Below are 24,494 nucleotides of genomic sequence, written 5' to 3' on the forward strand. Positions count from 1 at the left end.
GCGGAAAGGCCAGAGGGGAAGGATTGGTGAAGGGGTTGGACAAGGAAAAGAAGCCTTTGCCTTACTTTCCATGGTTCCAGCTCCTCATCTTCCCCTAAAATAAATGCCTCCTCTGCACCCACTCTTGTGGGGCAGTGGTTACTGGGAACCAGCAATGTTGTGCTTGCAAAGAAAGGGAGAAAAAAGCAAAGCTCTGGGGGAAGCTCCAAGGGATCTGAGCCAGAACAATCGCCTCTAGAGAGCGAAGTGCAGGAAGGAGTGTTGTTCTTGTCCCTCTGGCCCCCAAAGAGCCCCAAAGCAGACAGTATCTGATCCGCAGCATCTCCGCGAGGCAGCTATAGGGCACAGGTCCATCCCACAGCAGCGGCAAAAGACCCGGGATCCTCCAGCAGCGTTCAAACCACATCTGCAAGGCTCCGAAGGGCAGAGACCTCCCGTCGGAAACCGCCAGTACACAGGAGCAGGTATCCCACCTTGACGATGCAGGGCCTATGTACCTGCGGAGGAAAAACAAGCCCATCAAGAGGGAAGGAAAGAAAGTAGACACTTAAGTGCAGTGGGAAGAGAACCACAAATAATGCCCCCCAAAATTAAAACTCTCCCAATAGAGATATAGAATGATGGAAGAGACCTCATGGGATATCCAGTCCAACCCCATTCTGTCAAGAAGCAGGAAAATCGCATTCAAAGCATATAGGACAATTGGAACTGAACTGAGTATCAAAGAGGTCTACATCCCAGCTAGAAAGATGCATAGGAACGCATCCCTGTCATTTTGGCTCACATAGAGTAGTGTTTCTCAACCTTCCTAATGCAACAACCCCTTAATACAGTTCCTCATGTTGTGGTGACCGCCAAGCATAACATTATTTTCGTTGCTACTTCATAGCAGAAATTTTGCTACTGTTATGAATCGTCATGTAAATATCTGATATGCAGGATGTATATTCATTCACTGGACCAAATGTGGCACAAATAATAATAGTAGTAGTAATAATAATTCATTTATTTATATTCCTCTCTTATCTCCCCAAAGGGACTCAAGGCAATTTGCCCAAATTTGAAAACTGGTAGGAGTGGAGAGGGTATTGATTTTGTTATTTGGGAGTTCTAGTTGCTGGGATTTATAGTTTGCCTACAATCAAGGAGCATTCTGAACTCCACCAATGATGGAATTCAACCAGTCTTGGCACACAGACTTGGCACAAATACTCAATATACCCAAATGTGAACACTGGAGCAAACTTGACACAAATGCTCAATATGCCCAAATGTGAACACTGGTGGACTTTGGGGAAAAGAGACTTTGACATTTAGGAGTTGTCTTTGCTGGGATTTATAGTTCGCCTATAATCAAAGAGCATTCTGAACTCCACCAATGATGGAATTGAACCAAACTTGGCACACACAATTCCCATGACCAGCAGAAAATACTGGAAGGGTTTGGTGGGCATTGGCCTTGAGTTTTGGTGTTGTAGTTCACCTACAGCCAGATAGCACTGTGGACTCAAACAATGATGGAGCAAACTTGGCACAAATACTCAATATGCCCAAATGTGAACACTGGTGGAGTTTGGGGAAAAAAGACCTTGACATTTGGGAGTTGTAGTTGCTGGGATTTATAGTTCACCTACACTCAAAGAGCATTCTGAACTCCACTAATGATGGAATCGAACCAAACTTGGCACACAGAACTCCCATGACTAACGGAAAATACTGGAAAGGTCTGGTGGGCATTGGCCTTGAGTTTTGGAGTTGTAGTTCACCTACATCCAGAGAGCATTGGTGGGCATTGACCTAGAGTTTTGGAGTTGTATTTCACCTATATCCAGAGAGCACTGTGAGCCCAAACAACGATGGATTTGGACCAAACCTAGCACAATACTCAATATGCCCAAATGTGAACACTGGTGGAGTTTGAGGAAAAGAGACCTTGACATTTGGGAGTTGTAGTTTCTGGGATTTATAGTTCACCTACAATCAAAGAGCATTTTGAACTCCACCAACAATGGAATTGAACCAAACTTGGGACACACAACTCCCATGACTAACGGAAAGTACTGGAAGGGTTTGGTGGGCATTGACCTTGACTTTTGGAGTTGTAGTTCACCTACATCCAGAGAGCACTGTGGACTCAAACAATGATGGATCTGGACCAAACTTGGCACGAATACTCAATATGCCCAAATGGAGTTTTGGGCTAATAGACCTTGACATTTGGGGGTTTGGTGTTTGGGAATTATAAAGTTTGGGAATACTGGTGGTGTGTGTGGGAGAGATTGATTTTGTCATTTCGGAGTTCTAGTTGCTGGGATTTATAGTTCACCTACAATCAAAGAGCATTCTGAACCCCATTGACAATAGAATTGGACCAAACTTCCCACACAGAACTCCCATGACCCCACTGACACCCCCTTGGGACCCCTTGGTTGAGAAACACTGCTATGGAGGCTGGCAAAATATGGCCTTCCAGGTATGACGAATACATTTCCCATCAGCATAGCCCAATGGTGAGGGATGCTGGGGACTATAGTCCTGCAAAGTAGGAGAAGGATGCACCCAGCCAGGCCCTACTGGAAAGCAGCAGACCCAAGAGAATGCATACATTCAGTGGTTGATATGGAATCCTGCCCTTGGTTGCTTGCTTATAAGGGACACAACTAACTTGGTTTCCAGACCTCAGAAATATTACCTGATGGACCACAAGTGAAAGGAAGGCATGCAAGTGTGTAGACGTGACTTTACATGTGCATATACCCCTGAAGAGAAAGCAAAACAAAGGAAGGGCAGGACTCGGCTACCAGCAAAAGCAGGCGCTCCTTTTTTGCAGCAGAGCCAGAGCAGTGAGGAGGCGCATGTGTGTCTTGGTGTGCGCAGCCAACGTACCCTGGAAAAGAGCAGCAAGTGCCGGTACAGAGGTACCACAAGCGGGTATTCACAGAGCCGAGATGCCATGGTGCCGCCTTGCTGGAAAGAGAAAGCAGAGGTCACCGGTCAGCGGAGTGGCCAGCGCCAGACGGCAAAAGTGGGGAAGAGGAGCAAGATACACATACTCTGCACAATTGTGGCTTTTGGGGCTGGAAAGGCTATAGCTACGCTACTTTCTACACAGAAACAAGCTCCGAAATCTCCATGTCTCCATGTCCTTTATAATTTTATAGAGTTGGAAGGGATCCTATCCAGTTGAACCCTCATCTGCAAGGCAGGGTGACACAATCAAAGCTAAAGTGTGAAATGCTAAAGTGTGAAAAGATCCAAAGAGCCATCTATGTGAAGCCCTCTGCTGTACAGGAAGACACCATCAAAGCCTTCCTGACAGATGGCCATCCAGTCTCTGCTGAATCATAGAATGCTAAAGTTTGAAAAGATCCAAAGAGCCATCTAAGTGAAGTCCTCTGCTATACCATCAAAGCCTTCCTGACAGATGGCCATCCAGTCTCTGTTGAATCACAGAATGCTCAAGTTTGAAAAGATCCAGAGCCATCTAAGTGAAGCCCTCTGCTATACCATCAAAGCTTTCCTGACAGATGGCCTGCCAGTCTCTGTTGAATCACAGAATGCTCAAGTTTGAAAAGATCCAGAGCCATCTAAGTGAAGTCCTCTGCTATACCATCAAAGCTTTCCTGGCAGATGGCCTGCCAGTCTCTGTTGAATCACAGAATGCTAAAGTTTGAAAAGATCCAAAGAGCCATCTAAGTGAAGCCTTTAACTGTACAGGAAGACACCATCAAAGCCTTCCTGACAAATGGCCTGCCAGTCTCTGTTGAAACACAGAATGCTAAAGTTTGAAAAGATCCAAAGGGCCATCTAACTGAAGCCTCTGCTATACAGGAAGACACCATCAAAGCCTTCCTGACAGATGGCCATCCATTCTCTGCTGAATCACAGAATGCTAAAGTTTGAAAAGATCCAAAGAACCATCTAACTGAAGCCCTCTGCTATACCGGAAGACACCATCAAAGCCTTCCTAACAGATGGCTTGCCAGTCTCTGTTGAATCACAGAATGCTAAAGTTTGAAAAGATCCAAAGAGCCATCTAAGTGAAGCCCTCTGCTATACCAGAAGACACCATCAAAGCCTTCCTGACAGATGGCCTGCCAGTCTCTGTTGAATCACAGAATGCTAAAGTTTGAAAAGATCCAAAGGGCCATCTAAGCAAAGCCCTGTGCTGTACAGGAAGACACCATCAAAGCCTTCCTGACAGATGGCAATTGGATAAAGATTCTGGAAATTAGATATGGAGGATTTATGTTTTTATGTTTGATTGATTTAATTGGTTATGGAATTTTATGGATGTTTATATTCTTTTAACTGTTTATATCATTGTGGCATCGAATTGTGCTGGTTTTGTAAACCGCCCTGAGTCACCCTCGGGCTGAGAAGAGCGGTACAGAAATATAGTAAATAAATAAATACATAAATAAATAAATACATAATAGAAACCTCCAGAGAAGGAGGCTCCATTGGACTCCAAGGAGGCATATTCTACTGCAAAACATCTCTGACCATTAGAAAGTTCTTCCTAATGTTTAGGTGGAATCTCTTTCCCTGCCATTTGAGCCCATGGTTCCATTGTGTCCTAGTCTCTAAAGCAGCAGAGACCAACCTGCAAAATGTGGACTGTCTACAGATGTCACACTCAACTCCTGAAACAATTCCATCAGCGTTGCCTCTGAAAAATCCTGCAAATCTCTTGGGAAGACAGGCAGACAAATGTCAGCGTGCTGGAAGAAGCAAAAGCCACCGGCATTGAAGCGATGCTCCTCCGCCATCAACTCCACTGGACCAGACACGTTGTCCGAATGTTCAATCACCATTTCCCAAAGCAGTTAATATACTCCCAACTTAAGAATGGGAAACGTAATGTTGGTGGACAGGAAAAGAGATTTAAACATGGGCATAGAGAGATAACTGTGACATGGACATAGAGAGATAACTGGGAAGCCCTTGAGCAGTGAAACTGGAGGTCAACTGTGACCACCAGTGTTGCAGAATTTGAAGAGGCACGGATGGGGGGCAAAAGGGAGAAACATGCCAAGAGGAAGGCGCGTCAAGCCAACCCCAACCGGGACCACCTTCCACCTGGAAACCGATGCCCTCACTGCAGGAGAATATGCAGGTCAAAAATAGGGCTTCACAGTCACATATTGTCCCACCACCAATGCCACTAGAAAATCACAATAACCATACCGAAGAAACTAGAGCTGATGCGGTCTATCCAAGAGGCCCTTGAGTGCTCTAACTGGAGGTCAGCTGTGACCAGCAGTGCTGCAGAATTTGAGAAAGCATGGATGGAGGGCAAAAGGGAGAAACGTGCCAAGAAGAAGGCGTGCCAAGCCAACCCCGACTGGAACTGCCTTCCACCTGGAAACCAATGCCCTCACTGCAGGAGAACATGCGGATCAAGAATAGGGCTCCACAGTCACCTACTGACCCACCACCAGGACACTTGGAGGACAATCCAAGACAACGAGGGATTGCCTAAGTAAGTAAGTATAACTTGGGTCTTACTCCTTATCCCACCACCATAACCCCCCTTTTGAATTTCCTCCATAAGTTCTGGCAACCAGCAAAGTCAGGCTTACATCAGCCGGGCACTCCACGCCGCACAAGAAAGTGGCAGGGCAGCGAGGGCTCCATAGCAGAGGAGCTGGAAGGAAAAGAGAAAAGTGGGACCCAGGTTTCCTTAAGTGGGGAAATGGGTAGAAAGTCGGGAAAGAGGAGAGCATGCATAGGAAAGCACGCCAAGAACCCATCATGCCAGCTTGCAGGATGGTTGGGCAAAGGCGCATCATGCTGCCATGCTCTGAGCATTGCCACCATGCAGTGCTTCTCTTCCTCTGCTAAAACATCCCATGCAATTCCAGCTCAGGCACAGAATCTCCTAAATCTGAGCTCCTTGGTCGCTTCTGCGCCACATGTTTGGGAAGTTAGCTCCTGTGCATAGACCACACAGGCTGGGATTTCTAGGCGCAGGAGCCCAAAATATCTGCAGAGTTTGAGAGCTATGTGGACAATTCCAACAAAAATGAAGAAACCATGAAAATGAACAAAATCTGGCTAAAAAACTCTAAAATTATAACAGTAAATAAAGAACAAAACGTAAACGGAGGGGAACTCCAGACAAGAAAACAATCAGGGATAGCTAATCACCTCTCAAAAAAGGATTATTTTTTGAGAGGCCAGTGGTTCTCAACCTGTGGGTCCCCAGATGTTTTGGCCTTCAACTCCCAGAAATCCTAACAGCTGGTAAACTGGCTGGGGTTTCTGGGAGTTGTAGACCCAGAGGTTGAGAACCACTGGCCTAGGCAGTAACAAGCCACACCTAAAAACTATCAGGCCATCAAATGCTAATCAAGGTGGCCAATGGAAACATTCACACCTATCTCCAACAGACAAGTGTTATTTTTCCCACCCTGGACTTTCGACAGATATACGAGGGTTGAATGAAAAGTAATGCCTCCACCTTGGTAACCCTTCAACAGATGGCAGTACTGCGGCAGGTACTGGCTTGGTACTGGCTTGGTATGCGGCAGGTACTGGCTTGTTCAGTAGACTCTCCTCTACAGTTCCATTTTGGCGAGAAGCCTTAGCATTGAACAGTTGTGTTGTTAAAGTGCGAAATATGGAACCCTGCGCAGACGGTCTGTCAATGCGACTTAAGTAACGTGCAGTCATTGAATTCTTGACAGCAGAAGATGTCACCGTAAAGGAGATTCACCAGAGAATGCAAGCTGTTTATGGTGGTTGTGTTGATGTGAGTAATGTGCATTGTTGGGCGAGTAAATTTAAAGAAGTTGAGGTTACACCTTCTGCTGTCAAGAATTCAATGACTGCATGTTGCTCAAGTCGATTGACTGACCGTCTGCGCAGGATTCCATATTTCACACTTTAACAACACAACCGTCAATGCTAAGGCTTCCCACCCAAATGGAACTGTAGAGGAGAGTCTACTGAACAAGCCAGTACCTGCCGCATACCAGTACTGCCATCTGTTGAGGAGTTACGAAGGTGGAGGTATTACTTTTCATTCAACCCTCATATAAACCCAATTTTTCTAGTTTCCAACAGACCTCACAAGCTCTGAGGATGCCTGCCATTGATGCAGGCGAAATGTCAGGAGAGAATGCTTCTGGGACATGGCCAGACAGCCCGAAAAACCTACAACAACCCATTTGAGAGACATTACTTTAAAGAAGCATCTCAGATTATGAAGAAGTTGTGGGAGTTCCTTACAGAATCGTAGCATTGGAAGGGAACCTCAAGGGCCATCCAGTCCAATCCCATTCTGCAATCTAAAACACCCCTGAGAGATGGCCATCCAAATTCTGTTTAAAAAATTCCAGAGAAGGAGACTCCACAGACTCCAAGGAAGCCTATATTCCACTAAAGTCAGAAGGGAACACCAAGGGCCATCCAGTCCAACCCCAATCTGCTAAGCAGGAAAACACAACCCAATCCTTTACAACAGATGGCCATCCAGCTTCTCATTGACTACCACCAAGTTGTGGAAGTCTCTTACAGAATCGTAGCATTGGAAGGGAACCCCAAAGGCCACCCAGTCCAATTCCATTCTGCAAGACAGGAAGACCCAATCTAAAACACTCCTGACAGATGGCCATCCAGCTTCTGTTTAAAAAATTCCAGAGAAGGAGGCTCCACGGACTCCAGGGTAGCCTAATTCCACTAAAGTCTGAAGGGAAAACCAAAGGCCATCCAGTCCAACTCCATTCTGCTATGCAACAAGACACAACCCAATCCCTTGCAACAGATGGCCATCCATCTTCTGTTTAAAAAATTCCAGAGAAGGAGGCTCCACAGACTCCAAGGTAGTCTGTATTCAATTAGAAGAGAAACCTAAAGCCCTTTCAGTGCAACTCCTTTTTGCCAGGCAGTAAGATAATCCAATCCCTCACAACAGATGGCCATCCAAACTCTATCGACCTCCACAGAATGATCACAGAATCATAGAAGAGACTCCAAGGGCTCTTCCTGCCATTCTGGAAGACACCATCCAAGCACTCCCGACAGATAGCCATCAAGTCTCTAGAGAAGGAGTCTCCATTGGACTTTCCAGTAGTATACATTCCACCAGAGTCAGAAGGGAACCCCAAAGGCCATCCAGTCCAACTCTCCTTTTAACCTTTGGTAAATAATATGAAAGAAGTTAAATCAATAGGAAGGAAGGGTTAGGGGTGAAGGCAAACTCCAGCAGGGAAAGCAAGGCCACGATTTGGAGCAGACGGGAGCAACTTGCCTTCCTCGCCCATCGTTTTCATCCCTTCGATCTGCTCCTCCAAGCGTTTGATTTGAGCTTCCAGTTCCAAGTTGCGGCTCTCGGCTTCCTTCAGTTGACTGAAAGGAGGAAACAAGCAAGGCGATGGGTATTTAGTTGGGGAAATGACTCCCCAAGCTTGGCTACAACAAGTATCACTTATCCACGCTTCTAATAGAAGAGCAAACTCCTTGGTTCAAATGCTGCACCAAAACAAAGCGCTGCAACTTTTGGGAAATGTGGAGTCTGTGATTAACATCAAACAATGACATAAAATAGTTCTGGAAATGGCTTCAAAACTGAACACTGAAAAAAAGAAAGTGCTGCAGGATATACCACAAAAACAAAGTTTTTGCAGTTTAATAAACTTCCCCCATGTTTTTATGATAGAACCAATTAAATTATATTTATAACCTAGGGACAAATATCGTGTTACATCATGTCGTATTCCAGAAATAAGATGTATCCTGGGATTGTCAAGGTCTATTTGCCCAAAACTCCATTTGGGCATATTGAGTATCCCTGCCAAGTTTGGTCCAGATCCATCATTGTTTGAGTCCACAGTGCTCTCTGGGTGTAGGTGAACTACAACTCCAAAACTCAAGGTCTGTGCCCACCAAACCATTCCAGTATTTTCTGTTGTTGTGGGAGTTCTGTCTGCCAAGTTTGGTTCAACTCCATTGTTGGTGGAGTTCCGAATGCTCTTTGATCGTAGTTGAACTATAAATCCCAGCAACTACAACTCCCAAATGTCAAGCTCTATTTTCCCTAAACTCCACCAGTGTTCACATTTGGGCATATTGAGAATCCATGCCAGATTTATCATTGTTTGAGTCCACAGTGCTCTCTGGGTGTAGGTGAACTACAACTCCAAGACTCAAGGTCAATGAGTTCCAGTATTTTCTATTGGTCATGGGAGTTCTGTGTGCCAAGTTTGCTTCAATTCCATGGTTGTTGGAGTTCAGAATGCTCTTTGGTTGTAGGTGAAATATAAAACATAGCAACTACAACTCCCAAATGACAAAATCAATCTGGGGAACTGGAAGAGGACCCTCAAGAACACATCTGGAGAACTGGAGGAGGGCCCTCAACAATACATCTGGGGAACTGAAAGAGGGCTGTCAAGAAAACATCTGGGGAGAAGGGCCCTCAAGAACACATCTGGGGAACTGGAAGAGGGCCCTCAAAAATACATCTGGGGAACTGGAAGAGGGCTCTCAAGAACACATCTGGGGAACTGGTAGAAGGCCCTCAGGAATACATCTGGGGAACTGATAGAGTGCCCTCAAGAACACATCTGGTGAACTGGAAGAGGGCCCTCAAGAACACATCTGGGGAACTGGAAGAGGGTCCTCAAAATACATCTGGGGAACTGGAAGAGGGCCCTCAAGAATACATCTGGGGAACTGGAAGAGGGCCCTTAAGAATACATCTGGGGAAGTGGTAGAGGGCCCTCAAGAACACATCTGAGAAAATGGTAGAGGGCCCTCAAGAACATGTCTGGGGAACTGGAAGAGGACCCTCAAAAATACATCTGGGGAACTGGAAGAGGGCCCTCAAGAATACATCTGGGGAACTGGTGGAGGGCCCTCAAGAACACGTCTGGGGAACTGAAAGAGTGCCCTCATGAATACATCTGGGGAACTGGTAAAGGGCCCTCAAGAACACATCTGGGGAACTGGAAGAAGTCCCTCAAGAATATATCTGGGGACCTGGAAGAAGGCCCTCAGGAACAGATCTGGGAAACTGGAAGAGGGCCCTCAAGAATACACCTGAGAAACTGGTAGAGGGCCCTCAAGAATACATCTGGGGAACTGGAAGAGGGCCCTCAAGAACTGTGATTGGTGGTCGTCTATCTTAAGCCTATGGAGATCTGCAACCACTGAACTCCCAAATAGGAGACTCCGATAAACTTAGATCCTCAAAGGTTACCTTTCCAAAGCCCCGGACCTCCAAACATTTTCCTTGGTGGATTGGACATTGCAGTAGAGAAGATGGTAAACCGATGGGCTCAAGGAGCCTTCTCTGTGGTGCCCCCCTCACCTGGCAAAGGTCTGGTTGGCCAACTTGACCACGCTGAGCTCCTGGCACAGCATCTCCCGGCTCCGCAGCTCTTCCTCCAGCGCCGTCTGCAACTCCAGAAAAGTGGTCAGGTCCAGCTTCTGGCCGTCCGGTAGTTCGTACACCTGGCAAGGGAAAGAGGGGACGGATCCATGTTGTAGCGGCAAGGCACAGGCACCACCGGTACCTCGCCAAAGATTGGCACCGCCTCTCCTTCTGTGACTTACCATCCCCTCCGGAGCCTGTTTGGGCCGCTTTTGCTCTTCGGTTGACGTCTCCCTGGCACCGTCCACCTCCATGACAGGGTCCCTGCGGCCCCTTTCTTCTTCTGGCTCATTCTGTCTGAGAGAAAGGGAGAGTCTCACGGAGCCCGTCTCTGGGCAAACTGAAAATCTCTTAAGTCAGCCAACATGACTCTAAAGCAGGCATGGGCAAACTTCAGCCCTCCAGGTGTTTTGCTAGCGCCGATTGTTTTTAAGTGCAGGCCAAGGTCTTTAGGCACTGCACCCAGTGTGCCGATCACCACTGGGACCACCTTTAATGCTTGTGCCAAAGTCTTTGCAGTGTGATCTCTAAATCCTCATATCGTGTCAACTTTTCCAGTTGTTTCTCTTCAATCCTATTATTATTATTATTATTATTATTATTATTATTATTATATGGTATTTCCATGGCAATTTGGCTAGGGCTTCTGGTCCAATCTCCTCCCATGCTCAATCCTCACTTCTCTTTGCTGAAGCTAGTTGGAGAGATTATTGTTTAGCTGTAACACTCCAAACCTCGCCGACTGTAACAATTATATTATTATTAATAGTAAGGTAAAGGTTTCCTCTTGACATTAAGTCTAGTCATTTCCGACTCTGGGGGTTGGTGCTCATCCCCATTTCTAAGCCAAAGAGTTGGCGTTGTCCTTAGACGCCTCCAAGGTCATGTGGCCAGCATGACTGCATGGAGCATCGTTACCTTCCCACCAGAGTGGTACCTATTGATCTACTCACATTTGCATATTTTCCAACTGCTAGGTTGGCAGAAGCTGGAGCTTACAGCAAGAGCTCACCCTGCTCCCCGGATTCTAACCACCAACTTTCAAAGTAAGGACCACACAATTCAATAGCAAATTATACTTTCCAACCAGGAACAGATTTTTTCCTCCAAATGTTGTTACACAGTGTAATAATATGGCCCACAAATGCAAACCCACAAACCCATCGGCCTTCTTACTTCACGGCTGCGTAAGTGTAGGAATATCCCACGAAAGGCAGGTGGACGCCGAGGGGAGAGCTCTCAATGACGTCCGAAAGGGTTTCCTACAGAAGGGAGACACAAGGAACAAAAAAAGGAAGGGTCTGGGTCGGTCCCAATCCAAGCAAGAAAAGGTTAGCCATAGAGTTGCCGACATGTTGCCAACTTGGTGAGGCTCCTGCACCAATAGCAAGTGTGTTAGTCAGTACATAAGCCAAGAGTGGGAAATGCAGCAGCTACGGGTAAATTTCAAAATAGAAATAGATACCAATAAAATTATATTATTGTCGAAGGCTTTCATGGCCGGAATCACTGGGTTGTTGTAGATTTTTTTGTGCTACATGGCCATGTTCTAGAGGCATTTTCTCCTGACATTTCGCCTGCATCTATGGCAAGCATCCTCAGAGGTAGTGAGGTCTGTTGGAAGTAGGAAAATCGGTTTATATATCTGTGGAAAGACCAGGATGGGACAAAGGACTTTTGTCTGCTGGAGCTAGGGGTGAATGTTTCAACTGACCACCTTGATTAGTATTTAATGGCTTGGAAGTGCCTGGGGGAAAACAAAACAACAGAGAGTAATCAGGCACATCAGGTTCTTGTGGGTTTTTTCGGGCTATAGAGCCATGTTCTAGAGGCATTTCTCCTGATGTTTCGCCTGCATCTATGGCAAGCATCCTCAGAGGTAGTGAGGATGCTTGCCATAGATGCAGGCGAAACGTCAGGAGAAATGCCTCTAGAACATGGCTCTATAGCCCGAAAAAACCCACAAGAACCTAGTGATTCTAGCCATGAAAGCCTTCGACAATCAGGCACATCAAATCACCTCTCAAAGAAAGATTCCCCCAGGCACGTCCATTAAATGCTAATCAAAGTGGTCAGTTGAAACATTCACACTTAGCTCCAGCAGACAAACGTCCTTTGTCCCACCCTGGTCTTTCCACAGATATATAAACCCATTTTCCTACTTCCAACAGACCTCACTACCTCTGAGGATGCTTGCCATAGATGCAGGCGAAATGTCAGGAGAAAATGCCTCTAGAACATGGCCATGTAGCCCGGAAAACCTACAACCCAAAATTATATTAATTGAGGCATCCGTAGGTTCAATGTTTTGGAATATTTACCTAAAATGGGAATTTAAGATAAGACTGCCCAACTCTGATTAAACTATTATTCTAACCTTCTTAAATGTAAATGTGCTTATGTATCCTTCCAATAATAATAAAGAGAGTAAAATAATAAATGTAATAATAATAATAGAATAAAATAATAAAGGTAATAACAATAAAAAATAAAATAATAAATGTAACAATAACAATAATTATAAAGTGAAATGATAAATGTAATAATAATAATAGAATAAAATAATAAATGTAATAACAATAAAAAGAGTAAAATAATAAATGTAACAATAACAATTATAAAGTAAAATGATAAATGTAATAATAATAGAATAAAATAATAAATGTAATAACAACAATAAAAATAAATGTAACAATAAGAATAAATAAGTAAAATAATAAATGTAACAATAACAATAATTATAAAGTGAAATGATAAATGTAACAATAATAATAGAATAAAATGATAAACGTAATAACAACAATAAAAAAGAGTAAAATATTAAATGTAGTAATAACAATTATAAAGTAAAATAATAAATGTAATAATAATAGAATAAAATAATAAATGTAATAACAATAAAAAGAGTAAAATGATAAATGTAACAATAACAACAATTATAAAGTAAAATAATAAATGTAATAATAATAAAATAAAATAATAAACGTAATAACAACAATAAAAATAGTAAAATAATAAATGTAACAATAACAATAAATAAGTAAAATAATAAATGTAACAATAACAACAATTATAAAGTAAAATGATAAATGTAATAATAACAGAATAAAATGATAAACGTAATAACAACAATAAAAAAGAGTAAAATAGTAAATGTAGCAATAACAATTATAAAGTAAAATAATAAATGTAATAATAATAGAATAAAATAATAAACGTAACAATAACAATAAAAAAGTAAAATAATAAATGTAACAATAACAATAATTATAAAGTGAAATGATAAATGTAATAATAATAATAGAATAAAATAAGTGTAATAACAACAATAAAAAAGAGTAAAGAAATGTAACAATAACAACAATTATAAAGTAAAATGATAAATGTAATAATAATAATAATAATAATAGAATAAAATCATAAAGTAATAATAATAATATTAATTAGAATAAAATAATAATAATAATAACACAGTAGAATAATAAATAACTTTGACTCTAGTATAAGCCAAGGGGGACTTTTTTAGCCTTTAAAAAAGGGGCTGAAAAACTAGGCTTATACTCGAATATATACAGTATTTTTGTTTGTTCCACAAAGGCTTCTCCTTTGCTTGGTGGATTGGGACCAAACTTGGTATACAGATCCTTCATGAATCAACTTAAAATACTGATAGGGTTTCAAATGAAAAATATTAGCCTTTTTTGAGGGAAGGCCCCAAAAACGAAGGAAATATGCATGCAGTGCTCAGATGCAACCACAAGAGGGAGGTGTGTAGATAGAAAAGCTACCTTAGAGGGAAGACTTTAGAAAAGGAGGAAAGAAGAAAAGGGAGGAGAAATAAATATATGAAAAGGTGACGTACCCCTCCCCCGCTCACCATGTCAGTGAGACAGTCGTCCACCACGTCGAAGTTGCAGGTGTCGGTGGGGTTGGCGAACTCGGGGGCGAAGGGGGGCACGCAGCTCCGCAGGGCCTCCCAGGCCAGGCCCAGGAAGAAGGGGTGCTCCTGGAAGTCCCGAAGCCCCTGCCGACCCAGACGCGTCTCTCGCGGGCACACCAGCCCCGCTATCAGGGCCAGCGCCTCCGCAGGCACCTCTGGGGCCGAGGGCGGGAAACGGAAGTGCTCCTGACGAGAGGAGAAGAAGAACATAGTGGTAACCAGAACCCACAGGAAGGGCACAACAAACAGTGACGGGTGGCTATGTGTGCTGGGAACACTCCAGACATCCATACGGCTTGGGATCTGAGACCTAAGATCTATGGATGCTTGGCATTTGGTTCCAGACCCGAAAATCTATGGATGCTCAAGCCTCGTTATTTGTTGTTCATTCATTCAGTCGTCTCCGACTCTTCGTGATCTCATGGACCAGCCCATGCCAGAGCTCCCTGTCGGCCGCCACCACCCCCAGCTCCTTCAAGGTCAGTCCAGTCACTTCAAGGATGCCATCCATCCATCTTGCCCTTGGTCGGCCCCTCTTCCTTTTGCCTTCCACTTTCCCCAGCATCACTGTGTTCTCTAGGCTTTGCTGTCTCCTCATGATGTGGCCAAAGGACTTCCACTTTCCCTCTCGTCTCCTTCCCTCCAGTGAGCAGCCGGGCTTTATTTCCTGGAGGATGGACTGGTTGGATCTTCTCGCAGTCCAAGGCACTCTCAGCACTTTCCTCCAACACCACAGCTCAAAAGCATCGATCTTCCTTCGCTCAGCCTTCCCTAAGGTCCAGCTCTCCCATCCGTAGGTGACTACAGGGAAGACCATGGCTTTGACTAGGCGGATCTTTGTTGCCAGTGTGATTGTTGCCAGCCTCATTATATACAATGGCATTTGATTCCAGTACCCTAAAAACTGTAGGTGCACAAGTCTTATTATATATGACAGCATTTGATCCCAGAACCCAAAACCTATGGATTATCAAGTTCCATGGTATTCAATGACATTTGGTTCTAGTACACAAAATCTATGGATGTTCAAGTCTCATTATGGACAATGGCATTTGGTTCGAGGACCACCTTGATTAGCATACAATGGGCTGACTGTGCCTGGAGCAAACTTTTGTTGAGAGGTAATTAGATGTCCCCGCCTGCTTCCTCTCTGTATTGTCGAAGGCTTTCATGGCTGGAATCACTAGGTTCTTGTGGGTTTTTTCGGGCTATAGGGCCATGTTCTAGAGGCATTTCTCCTGACGTTTAGCCTGCATCTATGGCAAGCATCCTCACTACCTCTGAGGATGCTTGCCATAGATGCAGGCCAAACGTCAGGAGAAATGCCTCTAGAACATGGCCCTATAGCCCAAAAAAACCCACAAGAACCTAGTGATTCCTCTCTGTTGTGGACAATTTCAACAGAAAGGAGAAAACCATGAAAATGAACAAAATCTGGCTACCAGTATTTAAAAAACTCTAAAACTGCAACAGCACAACAACAGAGAGGAAACAAACAAGGACATCTAATCACATCTCAACAAAAGTTTGCTCCAGGCACAATCAGCCCATTGTATCAAGGTGGTCAGTTGAAACATTCACACCTAGCTCCAGCAGACAAGAGTCCTTTGTCCCACCCTGGTCATTCCACAGATATATAAACCCTTTTTCCTAGTTCCAACAGACCTCACTACCTCTGAGGATGCTTGCCATAGATGCAGGCGAAACGTCAGGAGAGAATACCTCTAGAACATGGCCATATAGCCCGAAAAAACCTACAACAACCCAGTGATTCCGGCCATGAAAGCCTTCGAAAATGCATTATTATTATTATTATTATTATTATTATTATTATTATTACCAGGATTGTGGCGCAGCTGGCTGAGTGTCAGCTGCATTAAGATCACTCTGACCAAAAGGTCATGAGTTCGAAGCCAGCCCGGGCTGGAGTGGGTGTCCAGCCATTGTGTAGCCCGTTGTCGACCTTTGCAACCCGAAAGACAGTTGCATCTGTCAAGTAGGAAAATAAGGTACCACCTTGTGTGGGAGGCTAAATTTAACTAATTTATGAGGCCATAAAGAAAAAAGACTCCTGGAAATGTGGAATGCGGAAGAACTTCATCGGTGTCGTTGATGGATGATGAAAAGCAGCAGCTCCCCTGGCGGCCAGAAAAAAGTTAAATAGCCTTGGTGTATTTGTGTGTTAAACGTTGTTTGTCAAACTGGCATTGAATGTTTGCCATATATGTGTTGACTGTAATCCGCCCTGAGTCCCCTGTGGGGTGAGAAGGGCAGAATATAAGAACTGTAAATAAATATTATTACAATGGTTCAAATCAACTGGATGCTCAAGTCTCATCATGTACAATGGCATTTGGTTCCAGGACCCAAAATCTATGGATTCTCAGGTCTCATTGTGTATAATGGTATAATGTATAATATAATGTATAATATAATAATGGTATAATGGCATAATATAATATAATGGTCATAAAGAGTCAGAAGCAACTAAACGAATAAACGACAAAATAATGGTACCCTTTATATAAAATGCTAAATTCATGGTTTGATTTTGGAAATTTTTTTGGGGGAGGAGGTATTTAGATGTACTGACAGTGCAGTTTTAAACCCACATATAAAACACATTTTCACTAGTAATAGGATATAGAAAGACGCAAATTATGATCCTGGCAAGACCTGGTTGAGATGATCTATTAAAGTAATCTCTTGTTAGTATTCACATGTGAAGTTTCCTTGCAATCAAAATCTTCTCTTTGGGCATTACTTTTCTTCTATGTGCAGTTGTGGGGACTCATACACATTGTGCTGTGATATCAATATCTCTGTTCATGGATCTTCAGAAACCTACCTTGAAATGGATGATCTTGCCGTAGGTCTCCACGACGGAGTCCGCAAAGAAGGGAGTATGACCGAAAAACATCTCGTATGCAAAGATGCCCAGAGACCACCAGTCGCACTCCGTGCCGTAAGAATGAGCGCCGTCCTCCACTGCTTGCAGGATCTCCGGAGAGAGGTAATCCGGAGTGCCCACCGCCACCCTGGAGCAGACCTGCCCAGGAAGGGAATGGAAGGAGAATGATCCAGAGACTGCCAATCCATCTAATCCAGGAGTCCCTAGACTGATGCCCACAGGACAGATCTGGCCCATAAAAGTCTTCTCCCTGACCCACACACAAACACACACACTGCTGCCCCTATCATTGAACACAACGGGCACACACACATTCACATATACCCACTGCGAAAGAAAGGAAGGAGGGAGAAAAGGAAGGAAAGGAATGAAGGAAAGAGGGAGAAAAGAGAGGGAGAAATGGAAGGAGGGAGGGAGAAAAGGAAGGGGGGATGAAGGAAGGAAGGAAGGAAGGAAAAAGGGAAGAAAGGATGGGGAGGGGAAAATAAAGAAAGAAGGAAAGACAGGCAGGAAAAAGAGGAAAAGAAGGAAGGAGGGAGAATAGGGAGGGAGGGGAAGGAAGGAAGGAAGGAAGGAAGGAAGGAAATAAAGAGAGAAAGGTAGGAAAAGGGAAAGAAGGAAAGAGTGAGGAAGAAAAGGAAGGCGAAAAAGAAGGAAGGGATAAAAGGGAAAGGGGAAGAAGAAGGAAGGAAGAAGGGAAGAAAGGATGGAGAGGGGAAAATAGAGAAAGAAAGGTACAAAAAAGACAAGGAAAGAAGGTAGGAGGGAGAATAGGGAGGGAGGGGGGAAGGAAGGAAGGAAGGAAGGAAGAGAAGGAAGGGATGGAGGAGGGGAAAATAGAGAAAGGTAGGGAAAGGGAAAGAAGGAAAGTGGGAGGAAGAAAAGAAAGGAAGGCGAGAAAGAGGAAAAAAGAAAGGGGGGATAAAAGGGAAAGGGGAGAAGGAAGGAAGGAAGGAAGGAAGGAAGGAAGGAAGGAAGGAAGGAAGGAAGGGTAGGGGGAAATAGAGAAAGAAAGGTACAAAAAGGACAGGGAAAGAGGGAAGGAGGGAAAATAGGGAGGGAGGAGGAGGGAAGAAAGAAAGAAAGAAAGAAAGAAGTAAGGAAGAAAGAAAAAAGAAGAAGGGATGGAGGAGGGGAAAATAGAGAGAGAAAGGTAGGAAAAGGGAAAGGAAAGAGGGAAGAAGAAAAGGAAGGTGAGAAGAAGGAAGAAAGAAGGGAAGAAGAAAAGTGAAAGGAGGAAGGAAGGAAGGAAAAAGAAGAAGGGATGGAGGAGGGGAAATAGAGAGAGAAAGGTAGGAAAAGGGAAAGGAAAGAGGGAAGAAGAAAAGGAGGGTGAGAAGAAGGAAGAAAGAAGGGAAGAAGAAAAGTGAAAGGAGGAAGGAGGGAAGGAAGGAAGGAAGGAAGGAAGGAAGGAAGGAAGGAAGGAAGGAAGGAAGAAGAGGGAAGAAAAGAAAGGGAGTAGAGCAAAAAGAGGTAAGGACGGAAGATAAGAGAAGAAATAAGGGATGGAGGAGGAGGGGAATAAAGAAAGAGAGAGGAGAGAGAGAGAGAGAAAGAAGAAAAGAGAGGAAGGAGGAGAGAAAAGGAAGAACAAACAGTAGCTAGAAAACAAAAGGAAAGAAGAAAAGGAAGAAAGGAAGAAAGAAATGTAGGTTGGAAACAGAGGGAAGGAACTAATAGAATGTGGTGTCTTGACCAGAAAACTCTTGTGAGAGGGTTGCCTTTGGGTCATTTTGAGTCTGAAACAACTTGAAGGCGCACAAAAACCAGAACAATCCTAATTCCCTTGACTTTTTCATCAGCCAAAAGCTGGCCTACACTGATTTGGGGACCCCTGATCTAATCCATCAGATCCACTTCCAACAGTGGCCTTGGACTAGGATTAAGCGGCTGAGGGGGGGAAGGAAAGGGTCCGAGGCTGTTAGGAATTGTGGGGGTTGGAGTCCAAGACACCTGGAGGGCCCAAGTTGGCCCATGCCTGGTCGAGACGCACCCATCAAAGTCTACAAGAACGAATGCTTTCCAAACACAGGTCTCAGGGAAAGACGCGCTCCTCCAGACGGTGCTGAACTGTCCCACCATCGCTCTGCTTTGGCTATACAGGCAAAGGGCGATGGGCATTGCAGTCCACCCACAACTGCATGGCTGAGGCTTCATACAGCAAACCATTCCTTCTAGATGAACCTGTCACCAACATCTCCGTCCCACCTGATTCAAACCTCACCGTCCCATCTTCCCGCAGCTTGAGACAGGAGCCAAAATCTCCAAGTCGGATGTGTCCGCATCGGTCGAGGAGGATGTTGTCTGGTTTGATGTCTCTGTTTAGAAGGAAAGAAAGAGAAGGACAGGTTGTGTGTGTGTGAGCCTTTCAGTCGGCTATTCACTTATTGCAACTCGTTTTTCGTAGAGCTTTCTTACTTAGGCAGCAAATACTCAGGAATGATTGGCCATTTCATTCCAAAAATCGGGCAGAAACAAGGGAGGGAACGAGGACTTGGCAACCTCAAAAGGGCCCCAAGAAAACACTGCAAGTTGGGATGCAAAAAAATTGTCATGATAGTCAGGTTTAAATATCTGAAAGGAGGAGGAAAGTTTGTTTTCTTTGATCCAGAGAAACCTCAGCAGACTGAAAGCCAAAATCAAGGTTACAAATACATCTGTTATAGAACTCCAATATACTGATGACAATGTCATCTGTGCGCTACAAGCGCTACAAGACCTACAAGCCACTCTTGGAGTCCTCCTGGTTTCCATGGCACATCATTGTCAAGAGAGCCTGGGAGCATTCGACTTGTTCCTGCTTCTGGAAAGGTGTGAGCAACTGGGGGACCCAGTGAGCAAATATCTTAAGCGTGGGAAGATGGTCTTGGGTGATTCTTTTCACGGACCCCACAATCATCCTGACATTTTGGGCTAGGTGGCAAATGGTTACACAGCCATTTTCCAAAAGGGCAACCTTCACTTGCTTGGTGGTGTGTTCTGATAGCCAAAAACAAGGTTACAACAACCTCTGTTATAGAACTCCAATATGCTGATGACAACGTCATCTGTGCCCATTCAGAAGACGACCTACAAACCACTCTAAACACTTTCGCAGAAGCATACGAGAAGCTCGGTCTGTCATTGAACATCGAGAAAACCAAAGTGCTCTTCCAGCAGTCAACAGCCAATCCCTCTCCAATGCCAGAGATACAGATTAATGGTGTAACATTAGAAAACGTTGACCATTTTCGCTCCGTTGGCAGCCACCTCTCCACCAAAGTCAATATTGACACTGAAATACAACACTGCCTGAGCTCTGCAAGTGCAGCATTTTTCCAAATGAAGCAGAGAGTGTTTGAGGACCGGGACATCCGTACAGATACCAAGGGGCTTGTTTACAAAGCCATTGTCCTCCCAACCCTGCTATATGCCTGCAAAACGTGGACTGTCTACAGATGTCACATGCAACTCCTGGAACGATTCCATCAGCGCTGCCTCCGGAAAATCTTGCAAATCTCTTGGGAAGACAGGCAGAAAAACGTCAGCGTGCTGGAAGAAGCAAAGACCACCAGCATTGAAGTGATGCTCCTCCGCCATCAACTCCGCTGGACCGGCCACATTGTCCGGATGCCTGACCACTGTCTCCCAAAGTAGGGATTGTGGCGCAGCTGGCTGAGTGTCAACTGCATTAAGATCACTCTGACCAAAAGGTCATGAGTTGGAAGCCAGCCCGGGTTGGAGTGGGTTTCCAACCAATTGTGTGTAGCCTGTTGTCGACCTTTGCAACCCGAAAGACAGTTGCATCTGTCAAGTAGGAAAATAAGGTACCACCTTAAAGTGTGGGGAGGCTAAATTAACTGATTTATGAGGCCATAAAGAAGACTCCAGCAAAGCATTCCAGCGGGGAAGCATGCGGGGAATGCGGAAGTGCTTCATCAGCATCGCAGATGGACGAGGAAAGCGACAGCTCCCCTGGCGGCCAGAAAATAGTTAAATAGCCTCTGTGTATGTCTGTATATGTTTGTATGTAAAAAATTGGCATTTAATGTTTGCCATATATGTGTACACTGTAATCCGCCCTGAGTCCCCTGCGGGGTGAGAAGGGCGGAATATAAAAGCTGTAAATAAATAAATAAATAAATAAATAGTTGCTCTACTCTGAACTCTAGAACGGAAAACAGAATGTTGGTGGACAGGAAAAGAGATTGAAAGACGGGCTCAAAGCCAACCTTAAAAATCCTGGCATAGACACTGAGAACTGGGAAGCCCTGGCCCTTGAGCGCTCAAGCTGGAGGTCAGCTGTGACCAGCAGTGCTGCAGAATTTGAAGAGGCACGAATGGAGGGCGAAAGAGAGAAACGTGCCAAGATGAAGGCGCATCAAGCCAACCCCGACCGAGACCGCCTTCCACCTGGAAACCAATGCCCTCACTGTGGGAGAAGATGTAGATCAAGAATAAGGCTCCATAGTCACCTACGGACCCACCAGTACACTGACCTTGGAAGACTATCCTACTCGGACAACGAGGGGTCGCCTAAGCCAAGCTCCAGAGATTAGGACACAAGGGAGCAATGGAGTCAAATAGCACTTAAACTTTAGGAAGAACTTCCTGATGCTAAGAGCTGTTTGATGGTGGAATATGTGTGTGATAGAGTCTCTTGGTCCAGAAGTTTTCAAAGCACAGCTTAGATGGCCATCTGTCGGGAGGGTTTTCATTGTGTCTTCCTGCCTGGCAGAATGGGGTCAGACTAGATGGCCTTTGGGGTCTCTTCCAACTCTAGGATTCTATGTCCATACTTCCTTGCCCCAAATCTTGCCCTGATCACATGACCAACACCCCACCTTTCCTTCCCATACCCAATTTTCCCCAGCAGCTGCCCCCCTTTTGCATTCCCAAGCTCCTATCCTCATCATTTGGAGGGGAGCCCAGGATGCCTTGCTCCGCCGCCGTACACGAATTAAGCAATTATCAATCTAGGACAACGTCTCGGGACGCTTTGGCTCCAGCTTGGGAACGTTGTTCAGGCACAAAAAAGGCTGAAGGAGCCTCATGGATCCAATCATCATCATCACCATCATCTTCCACCTTTATCTTTTGACAGACGCAAAGTAGCTCCCAACTTTTTAAAAATGTGATTTTTTTAAAATTCTATATTACTACAGAATTATATTCTTAGTTTATAATAATAGTGATATTAATTTAGTATATTCTTAGTATATAATAATATAGTAATATTAATACAGTATTATATTATTATTACTATATAATATATTAATATATTATATTACTATATACTACGTTAATACTAATGTATTATTATAATATTAATACTGTACAATATATGTTGTGTTATTAATAATAGTAGTAGTAGTAACACAAAGTATTATAGTATTATACAATAATAAAGTAATAATATATTAATATCAATATAGTATTATATTTTTACTCTATAACTAGCCATCCCTGCCACGCATTGCTGTGGCCAAATGGGGGTTCTGTGTGGGAGGTTTGGTGGAGTTCAGAATGCTCTGTGATTGTAGGTAAACTATAAATCCCAGCAACTACAACTCCCAAATGTCAATATTCTATTTTCCTCAAACTCCACCAGTGTTCACATTTGGGCATATTGAGTCTTTGTGTAGAGTTTGGCCCAGATCCATCATTGTTTAGAGTCCACAGTGATCTCTGGATGTAGGTGAACTACAATTCCAAAACCAAAGGACACTGCCCACCAAACCCTTCCAGTATTTTCTGTTGGTCATGGGAGAACTGTGTGCCAAGTTTGGTTCAATTCCATCGTTGTTGGGGTTCAGAATGCTCTGTGATTGTAGGTGAACTATAAATCCCAGCAACTACAACTCCCAAACGACAAAATCATTTTTTTGAGTGAAGGACATGCATTGGGTTGTTAGGTGTCTTGTGTCCAAATTTGGTGTCAATTCCCCCAGTGGTTTTTGAGTTCTGTGAATACCACAAATGAACATTAAATTTTTATTTATATAGATAATATAGTCATATTAATATATTATTATTATTATATTAATATATAATAATAGGTTGTTGTAACTTTTTAGGGCGATATGGGTGTGTTTTGGAATAATATATTATTCATATATTAAGAGAAAGGTTTCCCCCTGACATTGTCCAGTCGTGTCTGACTCGACGGGTTGGTGCTCATCTCCATTTCTAAGCTGAAGAGCCGGCGTTGTCCATAGACACCTCCAAGGTCATGTGGCCAGCATGACTGCATGGAACGCCGTTACCTTCCTGACAGAGCAGTACCTATTGATCTACTCACATTTGCATGTTTTTGAACTGCTAGATTGACAGAAGCTGGGGCTACTAATATATCATTATATTACAACTATATAATGATATATTAAAGCTACTCCATAGATATGTTAAAGGTGCATCTCGCCATTGATGTACGTAGCATTTTAATGATTTATTTGGTATTTTAATGGTGTATTTCATATTGAATTTATAATCTGGTTTTAATGTAGTTATTTGCTTGTTCAGGATGTGAAAGACCTGTGGTCTAAGCATTGAATAAATTAAACTAAATGAAAAATATTATTGCTATATAATAATATATAATTAATATATTATATTAGTATATAATATGTTGATGTTTATATATCATATTTTGTATTATTTCTTCTCATTATTACTAATAGTAGTAGTAACACAATGTATTATATTATTATATAGTAATAAAATAATAATATATTCATATTAATAGTACATAATATATTATATTTTGTATTATTGATCTTATATTAAAAGAACAATGGTATTTTAAAACCGGTCACATACACATACTAAAATAGAATTAAACATACATCAATTAAGTGATTAAAAATAATTAAAATAATCAATAATTGTGGTGAGTACCATACATAACGCAGAAGGCTGAAATATAAGTGACGTAGACACACCCTCCATTTGGACTTCCAAAGCAAATACTGTACACGGCAGAAAATATTCCACTCGGGACCCTCGAGAATCGTCCTTCCTCAGCCCAGAGCCCACCTTGCCGCCCATCTCACCTGTCTGGCTTACCTGTGCAGGTAACCCATGCGGTGAATGGAGTCGATGGCCATCACCATCTCGGCCAAGTAGAAGCGAGCCATCTCCATCGGGATGCGGTCCCCGAATTTGCTCAGCAGCGTCAAGAGGTCGCCCCCGACGTAGTAGTCCATCACCAGGTACTACAAGGAAGGAGAAGGCAAAGGACGTTGAGGAGGAGGAGTCTTGGGTTCGAATCCCACCCAAGAGAC

The 24,494-nt window shown here is 43.7% G+C and overlaps 1 protein-coding gene across 5 annotated transcripts in view; it reads right to left on the minus strand.

Moving 5' to 3' along the window:
- LOC132781986 (myotonin-protein kinase) overlaps positions 1–24,494 on the minus strand; it is a 64,348-nt gene continuing 39,854 nt past the window's right edge. Inside the window, exons 5-15 of one of the 5 annotated variants that reach the window (XM_067461023.1) lie at positions 24,277–24,425; positions 19,457–19,550; positions 17,170–17,370; positions 14,259–14,507; positions 11,558–11,643; positions 10,564–10,678; positions 10,319–10,461; positions 8,258–8,355; positions 5,586–5,650; positions 2,887–2,963; positions 1–497 (exon numbers count right to left, since the gene is read on the minus strand). In XM_067461023.1, coding sequence (XP_067317124.1) covers positions 95–497; positions 2,887–2,963; positions 5,586–5,650; positions 8,258–8,355; positions 10,319–10,461; positions 10,564–10,678; positions 11,558–11,643; positions 14,259–14,507; positions 17,170–17,370; positions 19,457–19,550; positions 24,277–24,425 — 1,680 coding nt within the window. In that variant the 3' untranslated portion in view covers positions 1–94. Of the gene's footprint in view, positions 498–2,886; positions 2,968–5,585; positions 5,651–8,257; positions 8,356–10,318; positions 10,462–10,563; positions 10,679–11,557; positions 11,644–14,243; positions 14,508–17,169; positions 17,371–19,456; positions 19,551–24,276; positions 24,426–24,494 lie in introns of all 5 variants that reach the window. The other 4 variants (XM_067461024.1, XM_067461025.1, XM_067461026.1 and 1 more) reach the window with 4 other exon arrangements.

Source organism: Anolis sagrei, chromosome X (genome assembly GCF_037176765.1).
Source record: "Anolis sagrei isolate rAnoSag1 chromosome X, rAnoSag1.mat, whole genome shotgun sequence".
Classification (NCBI taxonomy): domain Eukaryota; kingdom Metazoa; phylum Chordata; class Lepidosauria; order Squamata; family Dactyloidae; genus Anolis; species Anolis sagrei.